This window comes from Carettochelys insculpta, chromosome 30 (assembly GCF_033958435.1).
Source record: "Carettochelys insculpta isolate YL-2023 chromosome 30, ASM3395843v1, whole genome shotgun sequence".
In the NCBI taxonomy this organism is placed as follows: domain Eukaryota; kingdom Metazoa; phylum Chordata; order Testudines; family Carettochelyidae; genus Carettochelys; species Carettochelys insculpta.
The window spans coordinates 9,100,043-9,122,948 of NC_134166.1; the positions used below are offsets into that span (position 1 = coordinate 9,100,043).

The 22,906-nt window shown below is 56.9% G+C and overlaps 1 protein-coding gene across 2 annotated transcripts in view; it reads left to right on the forward strand.

The window, feature by feature from the left end:
• Positions 1 to 21,445, forward strand: part of SEMA6C (semaphorin 6C) — an 89,155-nt gene extending 67,710 nt beyond the window's left edge. The window contains exons 16-20 of one of the 2 annotated variants that reach the window (XM_074980500.1): positions 3,093 to 3,170; positions 6,652 to 6,707; positions 7,653 to 7,703; positions 10,452 to 10,601; positions 19,114 to 21,445. In XM_074980500.1, coding sequence (XP_074836601.1) covers positions 3,093 to 3,170; positions 6,652 to 6,707; positions 7,653 to 7,703; positions 10,452 to 10,601; positions 19,114 to 20,345 — 1,567 coding nt within the window. In that variant the 3' untranslated portion in view covers positions 20,346 to 21,445. The remainder of the gene's footprint in view (positions 1 to 3,092; positions 3,171 to 6,651; positions 6,708 to 7,652; positions 7,704 to 10,451; positions 10,602 to 19,113) is intronic. The other variant, XM_074980501.1, reaches the window with a different exon arrangement.
• Positions 21,446 to 22,906: the final 1,461 nt, after the last annotated feature.

Here is a 22,906-nt window from a genome sequence, read left to right on the forward strand (position 1 = left end):
AGCCTTCTTCTCTTTTCCAAACTAAAGAAACCCAGTTCTTTCAGTCTTCTCTCATAGGTCACGTTTTCTCAACCGTTACTCGTCCGTGTTGCTCTTCTCTGGACCCTTTCCAATTTCTCCCCATCTTTCCTCAAAAGTGGGGCCCAGAACTGGACACAATACTGCAGCTGAGGCCTAATCAGTACAGACTACAGCGGAAGAGTGACTTCTCGGGTCTTGCTCACAACACTCCTGTTACTGCATCCCAGAATGACGTTTGCTTTTTTTTCCAACAGGATCCCACTGTTATCTCATACTCAGCTTGTGGTCCACTCTGACCCCTAGATCTCTCTCTGGCAGGATAACAAGCCATGTGTGGGGGGTGGTAAGGAATAGATGTGGTATATCTGAGCCTTAGTAAGGCTTTTGATGCTGTTTCACATGACTGTCACATAAATGAACTAGTGAAATGTACCTTTGAGATGACCCGACCATGGGCATTGACTCTGTGGGTGCTCCAGGACTGGTGGATCCAGGGGGAAAAATTAGTGGGTGCTGAAGAGCACCCACCAGCAGCCAAGCTCCTCTCTGCCTCTCTCCTCCCCGTGCCATCACCCATTGGTGGCCTGGCTAACCAACTCCTTCCCTGCCCTCCCAGTGCTTCTGGAACATTGTGAACAGCTGATGTGCAGCATGCAGGAAACACTTGGAGGGAGGGATGTGGGGGCGTGGTTGGGGAGTGGGTGGGAAAGAGGTGGGGTTGGAGGAAGGGGTGGGGTGGGCACAGAGCAGGGCTGAGAAGAAGCCGGGCAGCGCTGGGCTGAGGTCTTGAGGAAAGGAGTCAAGTGGGAGCAGAGCCTGGCTTTGAGGCATCATCCAGTTTACACACACGCCCCCAGCTGGGGGGAAGTCGGCTGGGTGCACAGCTGTCTGGAACTGTGTACCCCGAGAGTATCACTGGGGCACAGTCAAGCCGGAAGGGCATCTTGAGCGGGGCCCTGGTGGAATCTCTCCTGGGGTCTGGTTCTAGTCAATATCCTCGTACTTGATTTGAATAATGGCACAGCTTGCTGATGACACGTAGCTGGGAGGAGTTGGAGGGGACTTGGGGGGACAGGAAAAACGTTCAAAATGGTCTGGACAAACTGGAGAAACGGTTTGAGTTAAACAGGATGAAATTCAGTAAGAACAAATGCAAAGGACTGCCCGTCGGGAGGAACAGTCGGGTGCACGTACATAAAACGACTGCGCAGGAAGGAGGACTGCAGAAAGGGACCTGGGGTTATCCCGTAATAGATTGCAATCTAAATATGAGTCAACAGAGTAATACCGTTGCAAGCAAAGCAAATATTATTCTGGGATGTTTTAGCTGGACTTCTGTAAGCAAAACCCGAGAAATAATTCTTCTGCTCTACTCTGTGCTGATAAGGTCTCACCTGCAGTATTGTGTCCAGTTCTGGGTGCCATGCTGCGAGAAAGCAGTGGACAAATTGGAGAAAGTCCAGAGGAGGGCAACAAAAATGATTCAAGGTCCAGGAAGCATGATGGGTGAGGGAAGATTTAAAAAATTGGGTTTGTTTAGTCTGGAGAAGGAGAGACTGAATGGGGGAGAGGGTAACAGCTGTCAAGTCGGTGAGAAGTTGTGGTAAGAGGAGGGTGATAAATTATTCTCCTTAACCCCTGAGGATAGGACAAGAAGTAATGGTTTTAAATTGCAGTCAGGGAGATTTAGGTCAGACATTAGGGAAAACTTCGTAAGTGGCAGGCTAGTAAAGCACTCAAACAAATGATCTAGGGAGGTTTTGGGAGGTTGCTGGAGGCTTTTAAGAGCAGGTCGGACAAACACCTGTCAGGGCTGGTCTAGATCAGGGCTCAGCAGCCTTTACATAAGAATGGCCGTACCGGATCAGACCAAGGTCCATCCAGCCCAGTAGCCTGTCTGTCAACAGTGGCCAGTGCCAGGTGCCCCAGAGGGGGTGAACCAAAGACTATGATCAAGCAATTTGTCTCCTTCCATCCATCTCCAGCCTCTGACAATCAGAGGCCAGGAACACCATTTCTACCCTTGGTTAATAGCCTTTTATGAACCTAACCTCCATGAATTTATCTAGCTCTTAAATTCTGTAACAGTTCTAGCCTTCACAGTCTCCTCTGGCAAGGAGTTCCACAGGTTAACTATGTGCTAAGTGAAGAACTTTCTTTTATTAGGTTTAAACCTGCTACCCATTAATTTCATTTGGTGTCCTCTAGTTCTTGAATTATGGGCACAAGTAAATAACTTCTCCTTATTCACCCTCTCTACACCTGTCATAATTTTACATACCTCTATCATGTCCCCATCAGCCTCCTCTTTTCTAAACTGAAAAGTCCCCATCTTCTTAGCCTCTCCGCATATGTGACCCATTCCAAGCCCCTAATCATTTTAGTTGCCCTTTTCTGAACCTTTTACAGCGCCAGGATATCTTGTTTTAGGTGAAGAGACCACCTCGGTACACAATATTCAAGATGTGGGCATACCATAGATTTACATAGGGGCAGTAAGATACTCCTTTTTTAATAATACCTAACCTCCTTTTTGACTGCCTCCGCACACTGTGTGGATGTTTTCAAGGAACTATCCACGATAACTCCAAAATCTCTTTCTGATTAGTTTTAGCTAAATTAGCCCCCATCACATTGTAAGTATAGTTGGGTATATAGCCTTTCTGGGGGAGAGTGCTGAAATGTGATCCTTTGACTTCTATGGACAGACTGAGTGCTGGTGATACTTTTTAAAGTGACTAATAGTCCTACTCAAAACAGCTTTGTTAATAAATAAATGCAGCTGCAGAGCTTTACCACTCAGGTGGTGGTTGGTAGCATTAGCTGGTCTTTTGTTAATCCACAGGCAGCCTTGCTTTGAGCAAGCTCCTGGCTGCACTGGGGGAGCAGGGGTGGGGCTGAGCTCCCACCTCACGTGCCGATGAAAATCAGTTTGTGTGTCACTCTTGGCATCTGTGCCGGGCATTGCTGATAATGCTGAGTCCTGCCTCGGTGCAGCGGACTGGACCAGCTCCTGTTCAGTCCTGTATTTCTGTGATTCTATCCCTGATCCTCTTCCCAATCCATCACAGGACCTGCCTGTCCTCCCGTGATCCATACTGTGTCTGGCTCCGGACGGGAGCATGTGTGGCTTTTGGACAAGAGATCAGGTAAGCGTGGCTGGTTGCAGATTGGGAGGTACGGGGGATTTCCCAGGGGTCCACAGTCCCCCATCAGCGTCTGTGCGGAGCACAAGGGCCAGCTGTTAAGGTGAGCAGATGACAGTTTCAGATGGAAGAAGTTACCTTATGTCCCTGACTAGCTGCCCTGCCCTTGGCCGACTCCACCACTCCCTGAGCCTGTCACACGTTGCACCCCGGTGGGCGTTCATTCGCACCAGTGCAAATCAGGACAGTGGCTTTTCACCCCCACTACACACTAGTGTAAACATCTGCACGAGGCGGGTTCAGATTCTCCTGTCCCCGCCCCATGCGCTTGTCTCCCACCCACGTGCTCACTCCTCTGCCATCTCTGCCACTTCTCTGGCTCAGTTCAAATCACCCCTGCGCCTTGTGAATTGGCCTCCTCGGCCTCTATCGTGGAAACCCCCAGGCAGCTCGGCCTTACGGGTGGCATAAGAAGCTAACTCCAAGCTTAGTCCCCAGGGGGGCCAGCGTGCAGAGCCCCTTCCTATCAGCGTGGCTGTAACACACTCACAGAGCTGGGATGAGTGTGATCCATTCTCACAACTGGCTCACTTCTCTTCCCTGAGGCACTGTCATTTCCCCCCCCCACCCCCGTGCACGGTGGGTGTGACAGGCTGCCGGTGCCCTGCTCTGTGTATGCATCTATCCATGCCTGGACAACACCCATCTGGGGGCAGCGGCGCCTTTCGTTGTGAGTTGGTGCAGCGGCCCGGCTGGCCACTAGAGGGAGACAGAGCACCCCCAAAGCGCCCTCTGCTGGAGAAGACACATGCACCAGGCCCATGGGAGAACCTCAGGGCCCCTAACCTGCAATTAGCCTCATTAGGGCTGCAGCATAAATAAACCCCACTGCTGGCCCCTAGCGTGCATGGAGCTCGGCAGCAGTGCAGCTGGGCCTCCCAGCTGCATCGAATTAGGTCCGAGGGCTGGGAAACAGCTGCTGGGGGAATGCTGGGTTCTGGGTTTCATTAGGCCTGGGACCACGGCAGGGTAATTGCAGGCCAGAGATGGAGACGCTGTGGCACTAGCCAGAGGGCTTCCAGCACGCCTGTTTGGAGGTGCCTCCAAGGGGCACACAAAAGGGGGGAGCACACAAAAGGTTCTGAGACTGGGAAGGCTCTGGGCAGATCCTGCTCCCCGGCTGCACAAGTAGCTGAGCTCACCCCGCAGAGCAGCCCTGGCAACCTCCCTGGCTCCCAGACTCCTGGGTCCTCGGCTTGCCTTTGGTGTCCCGGCTGAGCTGGGTGTTAGCAAGGAACCCTCCAAACCCAGCCCATGCGGGGCTGGCGGGAGAGGAGGAAGGGAAGCTGGTTGGAATGTTTTCTAGGAACTGAAATTTCACAGACGCTGCAATGTTCAGGGGCAGGCTGCCGCGGGGGCGAGTCATGCTCGAGCCTGGAGAAGAGCCAGACTTTGCTGGAAGAGCTTGCTCCTGGCTTGGACTGCCCCTCCCTGGCCATGGCCTGCGTGTCCTCTGCCTTGCCCACTCCTCTCTCCTGCACAGACGGTCGGAGAGGCTGGGCTTCCGTCCCAGGCGGAACAACACCATGTTTCTGTGCCTCTGAAGGGTCAGGAAAGGATCTGAACTGTTTGGTAGTGGGGGAGGACAGAAATCGAGGCTGCTGGTTTGTTGGTGCCAGAGGTCTTGGTGAGCCTCGGGAGGTTAGACGGTTTACGGTGCCAGTGGACTCAAGGCGTGTCTGCGCTTGAACTGCTCATGCCCATATTGGGAGGCACCATCCCTGTGGCCAACCCCCTCCCAGGGAGGTGCTAGGCAGGTCGAACAGTGAATTCTGCCTTGGACGTAGCAGTGTTTGCACTGAGCTGATCACACCCTGAGCAACATAACTGGGTTGACCTCGTGTAGACCATGCTCTCCGATCTGTTCCTGGGTCATCTGCTCAGAGGTTGCCTGGATCCCACCCCTCCTTGTGCCACTGTCTTACCTACACTCTCCCTCTTGCAGAGAGGTCAGGGAATAGCCAGCAGAAGGATTAGCCTGCAAGTTGGAAACCCGTCTAGGGAGAGACTCCAGGAGCTCAACAACCAACAGGTTGAGGGGTGACTTGGTCACAGTCTGGTCCCTACAGGGGAGCAGAGGTTTGATGATAGAACCCTCTTCCATCCACCGTGACCCACCGGCTGGGAGTTCATGCTAGACACAGGAGGACTGGGATTGTTAAGAGTAAGGTTTATAGACCATTGGCCCAGATGACCCATGGGTGTGGGGAACTCTCCTTGGCTGGAAATTTTCAGATCAAGGCTGGTGGTTTTTCTAAGAGTCCTGCTCAAGATCAGCTTGGATCAGGACAGCTAGGAGGACCAACTAGAGAAGGAGCATGGAGCCTTCTGAGCTTAGCCTCTCTGTCTGGATCACCCCCACCTCACATGAACTGTAAACCCCACAGCCTTCCCCAGGTGAAGTGAGCCAGTGCCCCCATCTTACAAATGGGGAAACTGAGGCCTAGAGGGCCTGGAATGAATGGAGAAAATCAAACCTGGGAGTCTTCACTCTAAGTTCCCCTTTACTCTGACAACCAAGCACCACTCCCCTCCCTAAACCAGGAACAGAACCTGGGTGTCCTGATGCCAAGTCACACCCCCACTCTAACCACTACATCACACTTCCACAGAGATTCTGCCAGTCCCAGGCCAGGTGCTTTGTGGAAGTCCTCATGACCGCCTAGTGCATCACAGCCATTGGCTGGACATTGCTTGGGAAGAGGAAATCTTAATGCCGGGGCGGGTGGGGGAAGAGACGTGGCGACGGAGGCGCTGCCATGTGATCAGAGGTGAGAAAAGTCACCCAAAAGAGACTTGAGTAAAAGTGCGGCTGCTTTGGGAGGAACATTATTAAGTACAAGTTGCCAGTAGTGACCCCCGCCCCCCAGAACTGCTTGGGTAAAAGTGCATGTACACTGCACATTCACATTGTACTCAAGTGTCCAGAAGTGAAGGCAGCTGTGGTTTTACTCAAGTCACTTTTGGGGGACTTTCCCCACCTCTGCCTGTGACACTGTTGCATCCAGAATGGCTGGGGGCGGGGGTGGTTGCCTCGAAGAGGGGAGGGGGGACTGCTTGAGTTGAGCCCAGGTGGTAGGGCATCGGGGGCGGGGGCAGAGCCCTTGCCTAACCGCCTGTCTCCTGAATTCCAGATCTCCTGGGTTCTGCACGCTAGTGGCCCTCCTTGCTCTGCCCCACCCCCCGCAACTTTGCCCCAAGGCTAAGACCCTAAACATCTGCGCCAGATGTTGCCCCCCACAGCTGTCACCTAACCAGCCGGGGGAAGACACAGCGAAACGCAAAGCCCTTTGGATGTCAGGCTCCGAGCAGGGGAGGGACGGGGAGCCTGTAACCCGGTTTCTTCAGTGCCCCGAATGCCAGGTGGGGAGATTAACGGAGGGGACGGGCTCCCTCACCGTGCTCTCCTTTGGTTCCCTTCCAGGGCTGGATTTGAACAAGATGTTGAGAACGCAGCCAAGCAGCTGGGGAACTGTCAAGGTAAGAGGAGTCAGACCATCCCCCCCCGACCGTCCGGCGGCAGCTGCAGGGGAGCAGGCAGGAAGCACTGGGGGTCTCCACGGAGGGGAAACGGGATGAGTCAGCATCCCAGGCTGCCCGTAAAGCCCCTCTGGCCAAGCAGAACAAAAGGGGCTGTGTGCCCCTGGAGGCCTGGCAATGAAGCCTGGCGGCCGGCAAGGAGCTGTTGTGTGGGAGCCTGAACCTTGTCGGAGGAGAGAGGAGGAGGCAGCAGCCCCTGATTTCTTCATCATAGAGCCTCTTTAGATTCCAGAAAGGAAAGGTTCCCGTCCAGCTCGCAGCCCCTGTGATAGTGCAGGTGTGGGGCCGGGCTTGGTCTGTGAGCAGCAGAGGCAAAACTTGGAGCTGGATTCTCAGGGAAGAAACTTATGGAGGGCTCAGGGAGGCAGGGGATGGGGTCTTTCACCACTAGGACGCTAGCAGCAATCTGGGCCCAGGCTGGCTCAGGGGGACTAGGAATGGGTTATCGGGACTTGACTGCATAGGATGCTGGTTCCAATCCAGCCCCAGCTCAGGGATCTAGGAGGGGCCAGTCATCTCCTGGGCTCTGGTTCTAGCCTGCTGGGGACTCAGTGCTGTGGCCATGGGGACAGTTTTTTGCTGAAGCCTGTGACAGCTGCACTTATCAGGCCCCTGGTTCGCAAGCCAAGCTCCAGGCCTGCCTGGCTGGGAGTCCTGGGACCTGCGGGACTGGCCCAGATCGTCAGGAGTGGTCTTCTGCTGGGTGCTGCTCAGACACAAGGGGTGGGTGAACCGGGCCGGAGGAATGCTTGAACCCCGCTCTTTTGCCCTGTAGTTTCCCACCCTGACATTCCCCCCAGCTCTGCCGTGGTCTCCCCATCCCTGCCCCCTCCCAGCTTTGTTCATGGCTGCTAGCTAGCTCCTTTTCTCTTCTCCTCTCCGTAGATGTCATGACCTCCACAGGGAATCACAACGGTGCCAGCGACTCCTCCTATGGTCAGTGACCTGCTCCCCCTCTTCCTTCTCCCCTCTCCAAATCCTGCTGTCCCCAGAGTCCCTCACCCTCAAACCTCTGACATCTCTCCCAGCCAATGCCGCCCAGCCCAGCCAGGGAGGGATGGGCCTCGATGTGGTTTACGGTTGTTGCCCCCACCGCTGTGCTGGGGAGAGTTTGAAGGTGGGTTATGCCCTGGGCAACAAAGAGGGTTTATCCCAGTTCCCCGGAGACTCGAGTACTAAGGCGTCCCATGGGCACATCATGCTGGGACACTGATGAGACCACGTATAGGGACAGGACAGCAGGAACGCTCACGTAGATGCCATGTTGGGATGCCATATAGAGGCGTTCCCAAAGACTCGTTGGGACACCTCATGGAGGCGCCGTGTTGGGGCACCTCATGGAGACGCTGTGTTGGGTTGCTCCATGCGGGTGCCATGTTGGGAATCCCATGACCTTCCCAGAGTATTAGTGCCATTAGCCATGACCACGCTGTCTGCAGTATCCCCATAGCTTCCTGTTGGGTAAGACTAACACCCTCTGAGACTCCCCCACATCCTACTGGGACAGTAATAGGCTCCCTCAGGACAGGCCTGGGGTCCTCTGCCTTGGGAGCTGGGCCCTGCTACCCGTAGGTGGCTCCAACCAGGCCTGACCATGTCCAGACAAAGATCTCCCCAGGCAATGAGGTTCAGCGGGGTGGAGTAGCTGGGGAGCCAGAAAGGGAAGCAGCCGCTCCCCTAAGCAGAGCTTCTGGAGAGAGAGCAGAGTGTGCCCTGTGCGTTTGCCAGGGCTTGTGTCACCAGCCCATCACCATCCAACCAACACTAACCGTGTCCCATAATCATCGTCACTAATCTGGTCACCTCTCGTCACCCCACCCACCATCTCCGCTCGTCATCAGTCAGAACATCCCGTGTCCGTCCCTGGCATGGCAGGGACGGAGCTCTAGAGATAGGCTGGGAGCCCAGTGGCTCCCTCGCCAGCTGCACCACCCAGCTCGCCTCCAGCCCGCGATGGCAGCCGTCCCCCCTGAGGTCATGAATCCAGCAGGCTCGATCCTGGTTCTGCGGGCAGCGGTGGAGTTCCACGTAGCCCCCAGGCAGCTGGGACCTGACCCGCCCTCAGCAGGGCTGGGTCTGCAGGAGCAGGGGCCGCCAGATGCATGAGTAACCGCTGTTCTCAAGCAGCCAGGAGGGGGCGCACACGGCAGCTGGGTGCATTGGCCGGAGGGGTGAGACTGCATCAGGCGCTGCCCCATGGCTTGAGCTGGGGCTGGGGCATGGGGCGGAGCACAGGGCTGGGGTCTCCTCTCATCTTCGTGCCCCTCCACGCTGGGGCGGAGGCCACAGCGCTGCCATGCGGCAAGTGCTGGGCGGGTACGTCCCAAACCTGCTGCCGGGCTCTGAGCATGCTGCTTACACCAGCTGCTCCCTCCACGGAGCTGGGCAGAGCAGGGGCCGTGCTGGCCTCTCCCCACACCTCCAGCTCTGCCAGTGCCCCACAGTTCCGACCCGCAGCTCCCGGCTGCTCAGCCCTGGGCTCCTCTCCAGCTCCCAGTCTGCAGCCCCCGTCCTGAAGCTCCATGCGCAGCTCTGCCGCTGTGCAGTGGTCCTGACCCGCAGCAGCCACCCCCTTTCTCCGGCCCTGAGCGCCCACTCAGCTCTGCCAGCACGTCTCACTTCCGACTGGCAGCCCTGCCTGGCTCCCTCTGCCCTGCTGCTCTGCACGGGGAAGGAGCTAAGGAGCTGGCCAACTCAGGAAGCCTGCAGGTTGGGTGAGCGCGCCTGTCGCCTGCCATCGGGCTTTCCCCGTGTGCCCTGCTGCCTCTCCAGCTTCCCGGGCACCTTGCCTGGCCCTCGGCAGCATCTGCTAGAGCTGGCTGCTGCCAGAGGCTCAGCAGCGGGAGCCAGTTTGCGGCAGCTGGGATCTGCTGTGCCATCTATGGGGAGGAAACCACATGCCCTATGCAGGCTCCGTAGCCAGCTGCCCCTTCACAGGGGAGTTGGCATCCCCGGGGGCACCGCCAGCTCCATGGCAGCTCCCAGCCTCCCATGTCATGGGAGCTTCTGCCCCAGCAGTGGCAGCAGCCTTGGGCGTCCCTGTCTGTTCGAGCCCTGTGATGCCCTTCGGGCTTGATTGTGCCCCTTCACCTTTGTAGCAGCCTCCTTCCTCAAAAGCGAAAGTGCCTGGGTCAGGGAATCCCCTAGGCCCGAATCCAAGGGGAGTTAGGCGCCTTGGAGGAGCTGGGCCCAAGCTTTGAGATGTTCGGGTGTGGAGGGCCCTGAGTGCAGCCGGCAGGGCTCCTGCACCTAGGCCCACCCTGCAGTGATCCATAGGGCCAGGGCTAAATGGAGCCCAGCACATGGACTCCTCCTCCTGCTCCTTCAAGGGGCTCTCCCTAGGGCTGGCCCAGGTCCATGGGCAGGGGGCCAGGCTGTGGGGCAAGCTCCCCCTGCATATGCTCTGTGCAGAGCTGGCTGGGCTCTGTTAGGCACCGCAGGGGGACGGCTCTGGGAAGGGGTAGTGCACCATCCAGCGGGGTGCTGGCCTGCCTGGCTTCCCCTGGGCCTCTGGCCCTAGTGCAGGAGCTGGGAGTCACTGGTGATACTGGGGTAGGCAGAGGGGGGTGATCCAGCCCTCCAGCAGGTTGAGGGGGGACCCTGCCCCGATCCCGCAGGAGAGGGGCTAATGCTGCTGTCACCGTTTTTCCCCTCTGACGTTTTCCTTTGTCGCTGGTAACACAGGGCAAGTCCGACCCACCAGCCCCACCTCAAGGGCCGCGCCCTTCCCGGTGCCCACAGGCCGCACCCATGTGGGCCTGGCCCGAGACGCCCGCCCCGCCCCTGGCGCCGGGGACCCGCGCTCCACGTTACGCGTGGCTGTAAGCACCCAGGGTAAGAGGCGCGGGGCCGGTGCCTCATGGAGCTGGACGCCAGCCTGTTACCAGCACCATTAACTCAGAGCCTGCGGCAATGCTTGCTCCGAGCAAGGGTTAACCCGGGGAGCATGGCCCCTCTGTGGTAGCAGAGAATAACCAGCTGTCTCCCTTTCAGTGGTTCCCCCTGCTGCACATAACCCCTGGGGGGCCAGGAGAAGGCCAGGATCGGAGGGGGCGTGCGTGTGAGAGGCGTGTGGGGCCAGACTCAGGCCCGTCTAGGCCAGTGTCTTGTCAGAGGGTGCTGCAGAAGGGGCAGTGAATGGGGGCGAGACCAGGGGACTGGGTGGGGATGACATGACACAGCAACTTTTTCATCAGCAATGAAACTTTTTGCAAGTTCGTAAGGTGCGTCCTCCAGGAGGGCTCAGGGCGTCCAGGGGCTCTAATCCGAAACAGGCACGAGCGTGTGTGGACGCACAACTTTGGAATAAGGTTTGCTGATTCTGGGGCTTCCCTGCAGTGTGGACGTGTTATCCTAGAGTAACTCTCGAGTCGAGCCGTACCCCTAGTGTGCACTGAGAAGAGGCTGTCGGGGTTGAGAGCTGGGAGTGGCGCTGCCCAGACAGATCTGCAGCTGGTGGAAACAAGCGTAGCTCCTCTCCCGTGCTCTAGGCACGGGGACGCACTTCCCCTCAAACCCCAACTCTGCTCTAACCACGAACCCAACCCCATCTGAGGAAGCAGGTCGTTGCCCACGAATGCTTCTGTTGCAGAATATCTGTTAGTCTATAAGGTACCACAGGGCTTCTTGTTAAAACCAACCCAGTAACCCAGTGCTGCCCCCAGGAGTCGTGACTCGGAGGCATGGAACCAACACCTGCCCCTGTGCTGTGACAGATCCTGTACCACAGAAGACTCACAGCTCTTCGGCTGGAGGCAGCTGACGGACCAGCACCGAAATGGCTTTTAAGAACCCAGCCAGTTGGAGCATGAGGCCTGACGCATGTTAAAAAAACCCAGCCAGCCACACAAGAAGCTACAGAAACAAGCCAAGCAGCGAGACGGCGCTGCTCCTGGCAGGAGGGCAGGCGAGAAAATAGCCATCAAATTGTAGCAAGGGCTCAGAAGTGAGCAGCCAGACGCGGAGAGAGGCTCAAATGGGTCCTGAAAAGCAGCCAGATTATCCCTCCTGCAGACAAAAGGCTTGTCTGGCCTTATCCAGCCAGCCCTGGCCCCAGGATGGGCAGGAGGAGGGCCCAGAGTTTGCTGGAGCCCTGGGTAGAGCCAATGTCCCAGCAGAGTACCCCCCAAAACAGCTCATCTCATCCACCTCTTAGACAGGCTGCCTGGGGCAAATGCACCCTTATGCATGGGCTGAGCTTTTTCAGCGGTAATGAAACTCTGTGGTGGGGTTGTGGTCTGATGGTTAGAGCACAGGACTGGGATGCAGGACTCCTGGGTTTGGTTGGCTCTGGGGGCAGGGGAAGTGTTCTCTAATGTATGGTGCAGAGAACTGGTAGCTGGGAGTCTCTTCCCAGCCTGCAGGGAGGCAGCAGTGTCTAAGGGTTAGAGCAGAAGCTGCTGGGAATTGGGACTCCTGGTTTCTAGTCTGAGTTCTGGGAGGGGCGTGTTGGTTCGAGGTGGGGGAAGGTTGAAGAGTGCTCCAGTTATCCGACCAGGGGGAGGAGAGCCAGAATACCTGGATTCTCTTCCTGCCTGCGGCAAAGGACTTGTCTGCAAGGGAGAGTTAGACCAGGATAAGATGAGGACTTAAACTGCTAGAGAGATACCGGTATCACCGCTGGGAGAACCCTCTCTCTCTGAGATGCAGCATGTCTCACTTTGGACAGGGTTATGCGTCCCACAGGTGTTGCACCGGTATAGCTCATGCAGTTCAAAATCACATCTCATCTAAATGTAGAGCGCAGGTCAACATAACTGCGTCCCTGAGGGGTGTGAGAAACTAGCAGCCGTCAGCTCCTTGGCTGTGCCGCGCCAGCCCCAGCTGGGTCAATGGAAGGATACATCAGTCAACTAGCTACCACTGCTCCGAGATGTGGCGTTCCTGTAGCAACGGGGCGACCCCCTCTGCTCTGTAGGGAGCATCCACACTGGTATTACAGCGGGAAGGCATTCCCATGGGAACGAGCCCGCAAGCCATGTGTGGCTCGGTCTCTGCTTCCCTTCATCCTTAGCTTCCCCGCCTTCGAGTGAGGAATCCAGCCTGGGGGTATGAAACCTGTCACCCTATGCCCCTCTCCCTTGTAGAGCACCTGTGGGAGCAGGAGCTGGCTGGCCAGAGTAGGTGGGTGACTTCTGCCTGGGGAGGGCATCTGCTCCCTTCTCTTCAAACAGCCGGGAGAGGGTCCCTAGGGGTGTCCCACTGCACTGTTACTGCTGTGACGGTCTAAGAAGGAGCCACGCCAAGACCAACCACCACCACTGTTCCCAGGACCAGGTGAACAGAGAGGCTTCTGCACAGGGCTCTGTTCCCGGCAGCTAAAGGAGGAGGGTGTTCAATGCCATTCTAGGGAGACTGAGCAGAGCCCAGTGTTATGAATAACCCAAACCTCTCAAAGCCTGTGAGAGCGACTTGACTTCTACAGCTTACTCCCCCTTCAGCCCCCTCTGACAGGGAACAGGGCCACCGTTTTAAGGGCTCAGTCACACGCCACTAACATGCAGCCACCTCTGGGGTGGAACACGGCAGCTGTTTAACAGCCATGCAGACCAGGCTGGGATTGAAAAGGAGGTGGGCAGATGATAACAATGCAGGGAGGGGAGTTAACACTTGCCACCAGCAGCAGGGTCATCACCCGCCACAAGGTGAACTACTGCAGCTCTCTGCTATGCTGGCCTCAGCATCCCCCAGGCTCTTTGTCTTGGAGGTCTCCCTTCCAAGCACCAATCTCCCCAGCCCGACAGAGCCAGCAATCCCTGCAGCCGATCCCAGCACTAGGTGGTCCAGCTACCTGCAGCCTGTCCCCAGGTGAGCCAGTGACTTCCATCCACAGCACGTTCCACCGCCTTGCCCAGAGCCACTCACTGCTCTGCCAGGAGGGGAGACACAGGAGGGGCACTCCTCTTTTGCCCTGCTTAAAGGCGGGTACCCAGAGCCCTAGACCTGCTCCGGCACCCCTCTCTGCAGCATGGAGTTTCTCAGGCTGCAGGGCTCAAGGAAGGGGGAGATTAGACATTACTCTGAAGCCAGGGCAGAGACTATATCCTCCCATTGCCTCTCCACGTACGCCCTGCCCAGCCATGCAGCCTCAGCAGCTGAGTTGCTGCCCTCCTGCAGCTTCCCCGTTAGGGTCCGTGGAACAGGTGGGCAGCAGCAGCTCTCCTGCATGCAGGCAAAGGAGCTGGCTCGGGAAGTAAATCCGAGCTGGAAATCATAGAACACTAGGACTGGAAGGGACCTTGAGAGGCCATCGAGTCCAGCCCCCGGCCCCAATGGCAGGACCAAGTACTGTCTAAACCATCCCTGATAGACATCAAATGGCAGGTTCCAGGGCACCCCATGCCCCAGCCCGGGAAAGCCAGGGGTGTCCCTTCCCTCCCCAGCCCTCCCAGAAGTTGGACATGTCAGTGGAGTCAGATTCTCAGCTGGTGTGAATGGGTGTCACGCCACTGGAGTATATGGGCCAGAGCAGTCGACGCTGATGGCGCAATGCCCATTTACACCAGGTAAAGATCTGGCCCCTTGCATCCCGAGGGAGGAGTGCGGGGCAGATGAGCTCAGCTCCATATAGCTTGTCACCAGGAGGCTGGAGAGATGCAACGCTCATAAAAAAGCATCTTTGGCTCGTAAGTGGTGCGCTCCCAGCTGCAGGGCTGGACTTGTGAAAGCCAAATCACGCCTCATGGGGCTTTTAAAGCACAGATTCCCTTCAACGAGGGCCCAGTAACAGATTTGCTCCGCACCGATGTGGACTTCCTGAGTCATTTATCATGCTCCCCTCGCACGAACGAGAAAGGAAGAGGGTCCCTGGGTCCCGCAGGCCTGGCCCTCTCTCCCTGCTGTGAAATGCAGCAGCTTAAAGGTATACGTGGCCCTCTCTTCCCTGGCCTAGCAGGGTTGGCTTTTGGAAAGTGAGCAGCAGGCAGCTGGGCGGGGCGGGGGGTGAAAAATGTGGAGGGATCTGGGAACCTCCCCACATGGTGAGTGCTTACTGTGTACCCCACAGTGACCCAGACCAGTTAGCTGTGACCCCTTGGCCCCCGCCCCTTGAAGTGCCTGGGGAGGTGTGTGCAAGTCCACCCCAAGTCCCCTACAATGAAAGGCCTCGGTGTGACAGCGCTCCCAGGTCCCAGTGGGTTAAAAATCTCTGGCCCAGGGGCAGTGGGCTGGAACGTGGACCGGTTCCAGCTGCGCTCTGGTGTTGTTTGCCAGCCGGGGAGCACATTCCTGCTCGATGGAGCTCAGAAAGGCCGGGAAAGAAATCCAGTCCCTTCCCCCTCTGGGGGGGGAGGGGGCGGTTGTAAGATATACAGCCTCAGCCCAGCAGCAGGGCCGATTCCAGCAGGGGCTGGGCTGGGCCGGGTGGTTTTTACTTCCAAACGCGCGGGGGTGATGGAGCTGTTTTTATGGCGTCACTCTGGGGTGAAGTTTGCCTTTGGCAGATGCTGGACTGACCCAGTTCTAGTCCCTGTTCCTTCCTGGCTGCTTGATAAAAGAACCCCTGATGTCCAGCTCCCCCAGCTGGAGTAGAAAGAAACGGCCTGTTTCCATGGATACCTTATTACCCCCTTTTTTAATGGAAAGGGATTTTTTTTTTTCTTTTCCTTTGACTAAGAGGGTTTTGTACCCGGTCACGATAATCAGCCCCCTCCCGGCTCTTTCATTGCTCGCGCCATGCGTGAAACATTCAAGGTATGAATGGGAAGACAGTGCCTTTTTTCCTGAGCCCTGTGGCTCGTATAGAAAGCCCGTTGTCTGGCCGATCGGTGGGCGATCACAGATGACCATATGTCCCCCGCCCCGGTTTATCTGAGCCCTGCCGGCGTTTGGGAGGCGGAGCTGTGGAGTCAGGTTTGGAGGAGTAGGGGACTGGCATTCTGTGTTCTGGCTGTGACACAGCGGAAGCGTTTCCTAGTGGTAGGAGCAAGGGATTAAAAGCCAGGACTGTTGGGTCGCTTTCCTGGCTTTCAGAGGACACGTGGCCTTCTGGTTAGTACAGGGCTCCAGAATCCTGGACTCCTGGGTTCCCTTGGTGGCTCTGGTGGAGGGGGGGTGTGGTCGGGCAGTCAGAGCTGGGGAAGAAGAGAGTATTTTTAGGAGACAGAAAGAAGGACCAGAGCCCTTTGTTTCCTTGATTGACTGGCCAGCTCTTGGGTGAGTGTGCACTGACGGGCGTGCCCTCGATCCTGTGTCATGTGCCAGCCTCTCCAGGTGGCCCCGATCCCCCAATACAGCCGTTGCTGCTGCATGGAACACGTTGCTTGTGGCTGTCATCCACACGCGCTTACTGCCATGGCCGGCTGATCAGATCCCCCGGCGGCATCGGTTCCCCAGCAGCACGAATTAATTACTAACCGCATGGAGTGTGCTTAGTCCCTCGTGGCTAACCCCAGCGGGGGAGGGTGCGGCCGTCTGGGCAGCTTCGGTGCCATCAGCCTGGCCTGCGCAGAGCCGAATCGCAGCGCGTCTTGTGCCATTTCAGGAGTGACTGGAGCTCTTCAGGTGCCCTTTGAGCAAAACAGCCCAGCCTCGCTGCCCCCCACCCCAGAACCTGAGGCCATCTCATCAGCACCAGCTGGGCCACAGGCTCTAGTCCCCTACCGCCATCCCATGGAATCTCCAGCTGGGTGAGAACGGGGCTCTGTCTAGCCAGTCTCTTCTCGCATGCTGGTCATACCAGCTGCATCAGAAGATGCTGCAAGGATCCAGCAGCACTAGGAAAAACTGCCCCCAGGGGACATTCCCTCCTGACCCCAGGGTACAGTGGCTGCTCCACTAGTCAAACCCCACCTGGCCCTTCCTTCCACCCCACTCGTCAGCTCCCTTCACTGCCCCGGACCTCAGGAAGCTCAGTCAGCGCAGCCCCACGCAGGCCAGTCATGCAGAACAGCCCAACCCAAAGCCTTGGAAGCCAGTGGCCAAATTCCCACTGACTATGGTGGGCTAGAGATCAGGTGCAGAACCTGGGAAGTTTGCAAAGGGCAACCATACCTGTTTATCCTTCCCCAGGCAATCTAGCTAGCTAGCTATCCATCCCTCTCTGTTATGCCCTATCTATCTATGTATCGATCTAAGGAATGGTCTCCCTAGCCTGTTTGTCAGAAGCTGGAGACGGATGGCAGGAGACAGTGTTACCTGTTTGGTTCACTCCCTCTGGGGCACCTGGCATTGGCCACTGTTGGCAGACAGGATACTGGGCTAGATGGACCATTGGTCTGACCCAGTCTGGCCATTCTTATGTTATCTATCTAGCTATTTATCCATCCCCATATTCCTCTAACTGATCTCTTTTCTCTTTCTCTGTCCTTGATTTCCCTGCCTCTTTCTCTTATTTCCATGTCTTCCTCGGGGCCGGATGGCGACCCCCTCGACGGCCTGATAGAGTGAGTGGCTTGGGTCCCTCTCTGTGGCCCCGTTTCCTGCTCTCTTATCTCTCTAGTTTTCCAGTCCTCTCTCTGCTCTTTGTCTTTTTCCCTTTCTCTCCTCCTAGCGCCCTCCACGTGAGCATTCACAATTAGCCAGCAGGCAGGCTGATTGCTTTACCTGCCGCTCTGTGCTTCAGGCCACTCGTTGCTCTCCGCAGCCGCCTGCCTTCCGGCTGCCTTGGACTCCGCTGCTCTGTTCCCTGTTCAGAGCACGCGGCTTTGAAATTAATCAGCTCCCTCCATACGGTGCCATTAGGATAATGCCGCCGTGGCTTGCAAAGGGGAGGAGAAGAATAAAGAGCAAAAACAGCTGCAGCTGCTGCCTAAGGGGATGATTGAATTTCAAGGGATTTTTCCCAAAAGAAATGGACACGTTGCCTTCTCTAACTGCAGCAACTGAGTAAACTGGTCAGGACTGGTCAACCCAGCCTCCAGCAGAACTTCTTCCAGCCCCTGTTTGCAGCCTCTCTCGGCAGCATTTTTGCCCCGACCAGAGGCCACAATTGTCCAAAATCTCTCATGTTCTCCCATGACTTCCCTCACAATTGTCTGTGAGCCCAAGAGGTCAAAGCAGCCCCAGGACGTGGACCGACCTCCAAAACATTAGCCAAGCACAAATTTTTGGCTAATCCAGGGGTAACTGGGTGAAATTATCTGGCCGGTGGTCCTACAGGAGGCCAGTCTGCAATGACCTGATGGTCCAGCCTGCTGTGACCTTCAGATGCTCATCTGAAGCCACAGCCTGAGTCTCCTCTTCTTTACATCACTGAGACTCCTTTGACTTTAAAGATGTCACTCCTGAATGACCAGCATCTGATGAAGTGAGTCTTCGCTCACAAAAGCTCATGCTCAAAACTTTTCTGTTAGTCTATAAGGTACCACAGGACCCTTCGTTGCTACTCCTGAATGAGGCCTTCAGATGGCCTTCTTGGCTTGTCCATCTCTAGAAATAACAACCTCCTCCCTTTCCTGCGCTGGGCTCCCTTGGAGGTTCGCACTGGCTGCAAAGAGCTAGCACAACTGTCATAGACAGATAGAAGAGTGGGGTTGGAAGAGATCTGAGTCAGATAGTCCAGTCCCCTGCTAAAAGCAGGACCAATCCCAGCTAAATCATCCCAGCTGGGGCCACATCAAGCCAGGACTTAACATCCTCCAGGGATGGAGATTCCACCACCTGTCTCGGTAACTCATTCCAGAGCTTCACCACCCTCCTGGTGAAAATGTTTTCCCCAACATCCAACCTAGACCTTCCCCACTATAACTTGAGACCATGGCCCCTTGTTGTGACATCTGTCACCACTGAGAATAACCTGGTTCCATCCTCTTTGGGACCCCGCCCCCCTCCCCACCTTTGGGAATTTGATCCCCTATCCACCCCCACCTCCACTCTCCTGCAGCCTAAATAATCCCAAGTCCTTCACACTCTCCTCAAAAGTCCTGTGCTCCAGCCCAATGATAATTTTTGTTGCCCTCCACTGGACTCCCTCCAGTTTGTCCATAGCTTTCATGCCAGACAGCAGCCACTGGGCCAAATCTCATCCATGGGCGAAACCCAAAGAGTTAGCTCATGTGTGAATCTTCCATGTTGTACCTTCCCGGCTGATCATCCCATTCCATTCCCATGCCATGTCATTGACGTGGGCTCTCCTTTCAGTAGTCCCAGAGAGCAAAGCTTTGGGGATTCCCTTGGCTTGTCCTTATCTCATTCTGAACAGAAAGCAAGAGAGAAAAGAAGCCAGGAATTAACGTTTCCAGCCCCCTTCAAAATGGGTCCTGGGTAGGGAAGGTTGTTTTCCTCAGCTCCGGACCGTGAAAAGGGTGTTCCTGCCCCAGCCAGTCTCACACAGGCTCTTGAGGATGTTTATGGCTGGGTGGATTAACCTCTTTGTGTGTGTGTGTATGTGTGTGTGTTGTGTTTGTAGGTGTTCGCCAAGAATCGGAAGGCAAAGACAGCTCCAAAACCGTCCATTTCACCTTCCTCATCGGCTGTGTCTTTGTGGCGTTCGTTCTTGGGGCCTTTTTTTCCGGCTTGTTCGTCTCCTGCTACTGCAGCCACCTGTTCCAGAAGGGCCAGCACGTCAGCAAGGACCCCGAGAACACGATCCAGCATCCCCTGTCCCTGCGGAGCTTGGCTAAGATGAACGGGCTGCTGGACAATCAATCCAAGGATGGGCTGACGGAAGCCTCCTCTCCCAAGCTTTACACCACGCTGCTGCCCAGCGAGAAGGAGTCACACAACGGGACGGCCAAGGCTGGTGTGAAGGAGCACCCGGAGCTGTCCGGGCTGCCCACACCTGAGTCCACCCCGGAGCTGCCCATGAAGAACATGAAGGCCATCCGGAACCAATGGGAAAAGAACCAGAACTGCAACAACGCCAAGGAGGCTCAAGGCAAGGGCCACGTCTTCCACGGCCCCATCTCTGGGGCCCAGGTCTTCCAGTTCCCCGGTGCTATGGTGCTGCCTAGCAACCTCCAGGGCTATGACCAGCCGCTGGCCAGCTACCCAGATGAGAAGAAGATCCCCAATGTGGAGCGGGTGCTGGTGCGACACTCCCAGTGCTACCTGCCCAAGGGAGTGGAGGTGACCACCTTGGACGAGCTGCTGAAACACCTCCACGAGGCGAACGGCTCCCCGAAGAAGCTGCTGAGTGGGGGACCCGGCCACCAGCCAGCCATCAGCCCCCATGGCGCCGTGTCCTTCGCCAACAGGGTGCAGCCCAACATCCCAGACACGGAGAGCGCCCCCTACTACAGCTCCTCCACCCTCCCCCGGGACAGCCTGCCTCGGAGGCTGGACGTGCCCCCTGACGTCGCACCGCCGTCCTGCCTGGAGAAGCAGCCGCCCCGGCACCCATCGCAGAGGCACTCGCTGTCATCAGCGCAGAAGCTCATGAACCTGGCGGTGGGCGGGGGGCTGGTCTCCCGGCAGCACCCGCCCCCCGCGCTCCTGACCCGCATGCACTCCACGGGCACCCAGGTGCCCCTGGATGGGCACGGCCTCTTCCTCTCACGGCAGCACGGCTATGCCGACCAGAGCTCACTGCCCAGGACTGGCGGCCTCAAGCGATCGGCCTCCATGAAGCCCGACGTGCCGCCCAAGCCGCTCTTCATGCCCTCCTCCCCCATCAAGCCCGCTGCCCCTTTCAACTACTGACCTCGCCAGCGTGAGCGTAGGGCACAGCTGCCCGCCTGCCTGGCTTCCCCTGTGCCCGCACCGGCGGCTCTGGGCTGTGGGAGGGAAGACCGAGCATCAGTGGCCGGCAAAAGCCCCATGAATTTGTCCTTTTGCATCTAAAAGAGCATTTTTTTTAAACCATGCTTTCAGCATGTCCCCCCGCTCGCCGTCACCTCCTCTTGCCTGAGGAAAGGGGCTTCCAGACCATGTGGCGGGCTCCCTCCTGGCAGAACACGGCACCCAGACCAACGTCCACCCCCCATTATGAGCTGTGGGGGCCACGCTGGCACCTCTCCTGCTCTGCCGGCTGGGCTTTGCGGGGAGCCAGGGTCGAGGGAACCCCGAGAGACACGAGTGATCCTCTGCTGTCGCCTGGGCGCCTGCTGCGTGCGCTTCCTCTGCGCCGTGGGGGCAGAAGCCAAACTCGCCAGCCCTCCGCACCCCAGCTGTGTACCGCTTCGCCACGACTGCTCACCCGCCGGGCGGGGGAGGGGAAGAAGAGGAGCTCGTGACTCAGTTTCCTCCTTGTCCCACCTACCCCCCAGCTCTGCATAAGCCCCCAGTCACCTGCCCCCTCACTGGTTTTATTTATTATTTAGACTCAACTGCTTTTTAATTTAAAAGACAAGCCCCACTGTAGCATCGGCCCACGCTGGGTCCCAAAGGTTCGCCGCCCATGGTTACCGTCACCGCGAGGCCGTCTGCTTCCCTTCCCTGTGGTCAGGCAGACTTCACAGCCCTCCGGGGCAGGTGATCGGCAGCGCATCGTGATGCAAAAAAAACACTTTGGAGAGGTGATAAGAGAGATCCCGACTAGGACAGTGACTCAGTGGGATCTTAGAGGGCTGGGAAGCCTCGGACAGATGGCCCTTTCAGCCTTGTGAAATATATATATAAATACTGTACATAGCTATAAATATATATATATATTTCAGCGTAACTTCGCAGAAGAGAAGTCAAATTTATCCTACCGTGTAGGAGAGCGAACTGTGACCAAGCCAATGGTGCTCCAGCCGTGTCCGTGCAGTGCCGGGACAGACATGGCCGCATTGATGCCTGAATTATATAATCTCATCATGCCCCGGAGCCTGGGTGGTTTTTTTTTGGGTGTGGGTGGGCTGGAGCAGTTACCCCCTGAGAGCTTCGCACTGGGGCATTAAGAAAAAAGGAGCGGCACCAACAGAGGGCGCTCGGGCTGGAGGCTGATTGTCAGGGTAAGGGCAGGGTGGTGGTGGGGGAGGTAAATTTCCCCTTATCCCATCCCCCCCATTCCATCTGACTCCCCCCCACCCTGAGCATGAGTGTGATCCTTCTGACTCTGCCCTCCCCCGCCTCCACTGGGATATGGGTTGGTCCAGCTGACTCTCTCTCCCCCCCGCTGCAATCGCTGTGGTATGGCTCTGATCCATCTGACTTCCCCACCACTGCTGGTATATGGGTTGCTCCATCGGTGCAGGTCTAAGTCGTAGCAGTCCCCCGCATTGCTCTGGAGAATGGGTCTGATCCATCTGCCCCCCCCCCCACTAATGTATAGGTCTGATCCACATAAGCACTCCCCTCCCCTGGTCTAGGTCTGACCCACATAAGGCCACTTCCTTCCTTCTACTGGGGTACGGCTGTGAGCCACCTGACCCCTCCCACACTGAGGTGTGGGTCTGATCCATCTCACACACACACCTGGGCTGGGATAGGGGGCCGATCCAGCTGACATCCCCTCCTGCATGTGCTCAGCACCCAGCCACCCCCCCACTGAGAGCAACGGAGATTTCTCTTCCCCCACTGGAAACAGGTGCACCCTCCACCCACTGAGAGCAATGGAGAATCACACACACACAGCTACTGAGAACAATGGATCGTTCCTTCCCCTGCCCATAGAGAACACCACCAAATTCCAGACCCCCCACATAGGGAACAATGGTGAATCGTCCCCTTCCCCATTGAGAACAACAGAAGTACCACACATGCATACAAAGGACTAGTGAGAACAATGGATCCTCCCTTCCCCGCCACCAGTAGAGAACAACAGCAAACGCCTGACCCTGGCAGAAAGAACAATGGTGAATCCCTGCGCCCCCACCTGAGAACAATGGGAGTGGGGGGCTCATGGAAATTTGGCCCTGCCCAAGGCATCAGGCTGGTGAGAATCAAGCAGTGGGGGGAGGGCCTTGGACCGGCCCAGCTTTAATCACAGGGAGGAACTGAGCTCCAGACATCTTCCCACAAGCAGAGTGAAACCAGTAGGGCTCCCAGCCCAGTGCAGGTGACTGGGGTTTGGCCAGTGCTGCAGGCCCAGCGGACACCATGCACAAGGAGAGCACTATGCTGGTGTGAGCGAGGCTTGGCCCCGTGGAGTCACACCCGGTTCACATGGAGCTCCGTAGGCAACCCGAGATTTTAAAGTCGAGCGTGTGCGGGCAGAGGGGGCAGGGGCTGTGCTCAGTAACACGGGGCTCCCCAGTGGCGCCAGACGTGAAGCAAAACCTAGGTCTTCCCAACAGGGCATTCTGTGCTGAGTCAGTTCACGTGAGCTTAAAGAGCAC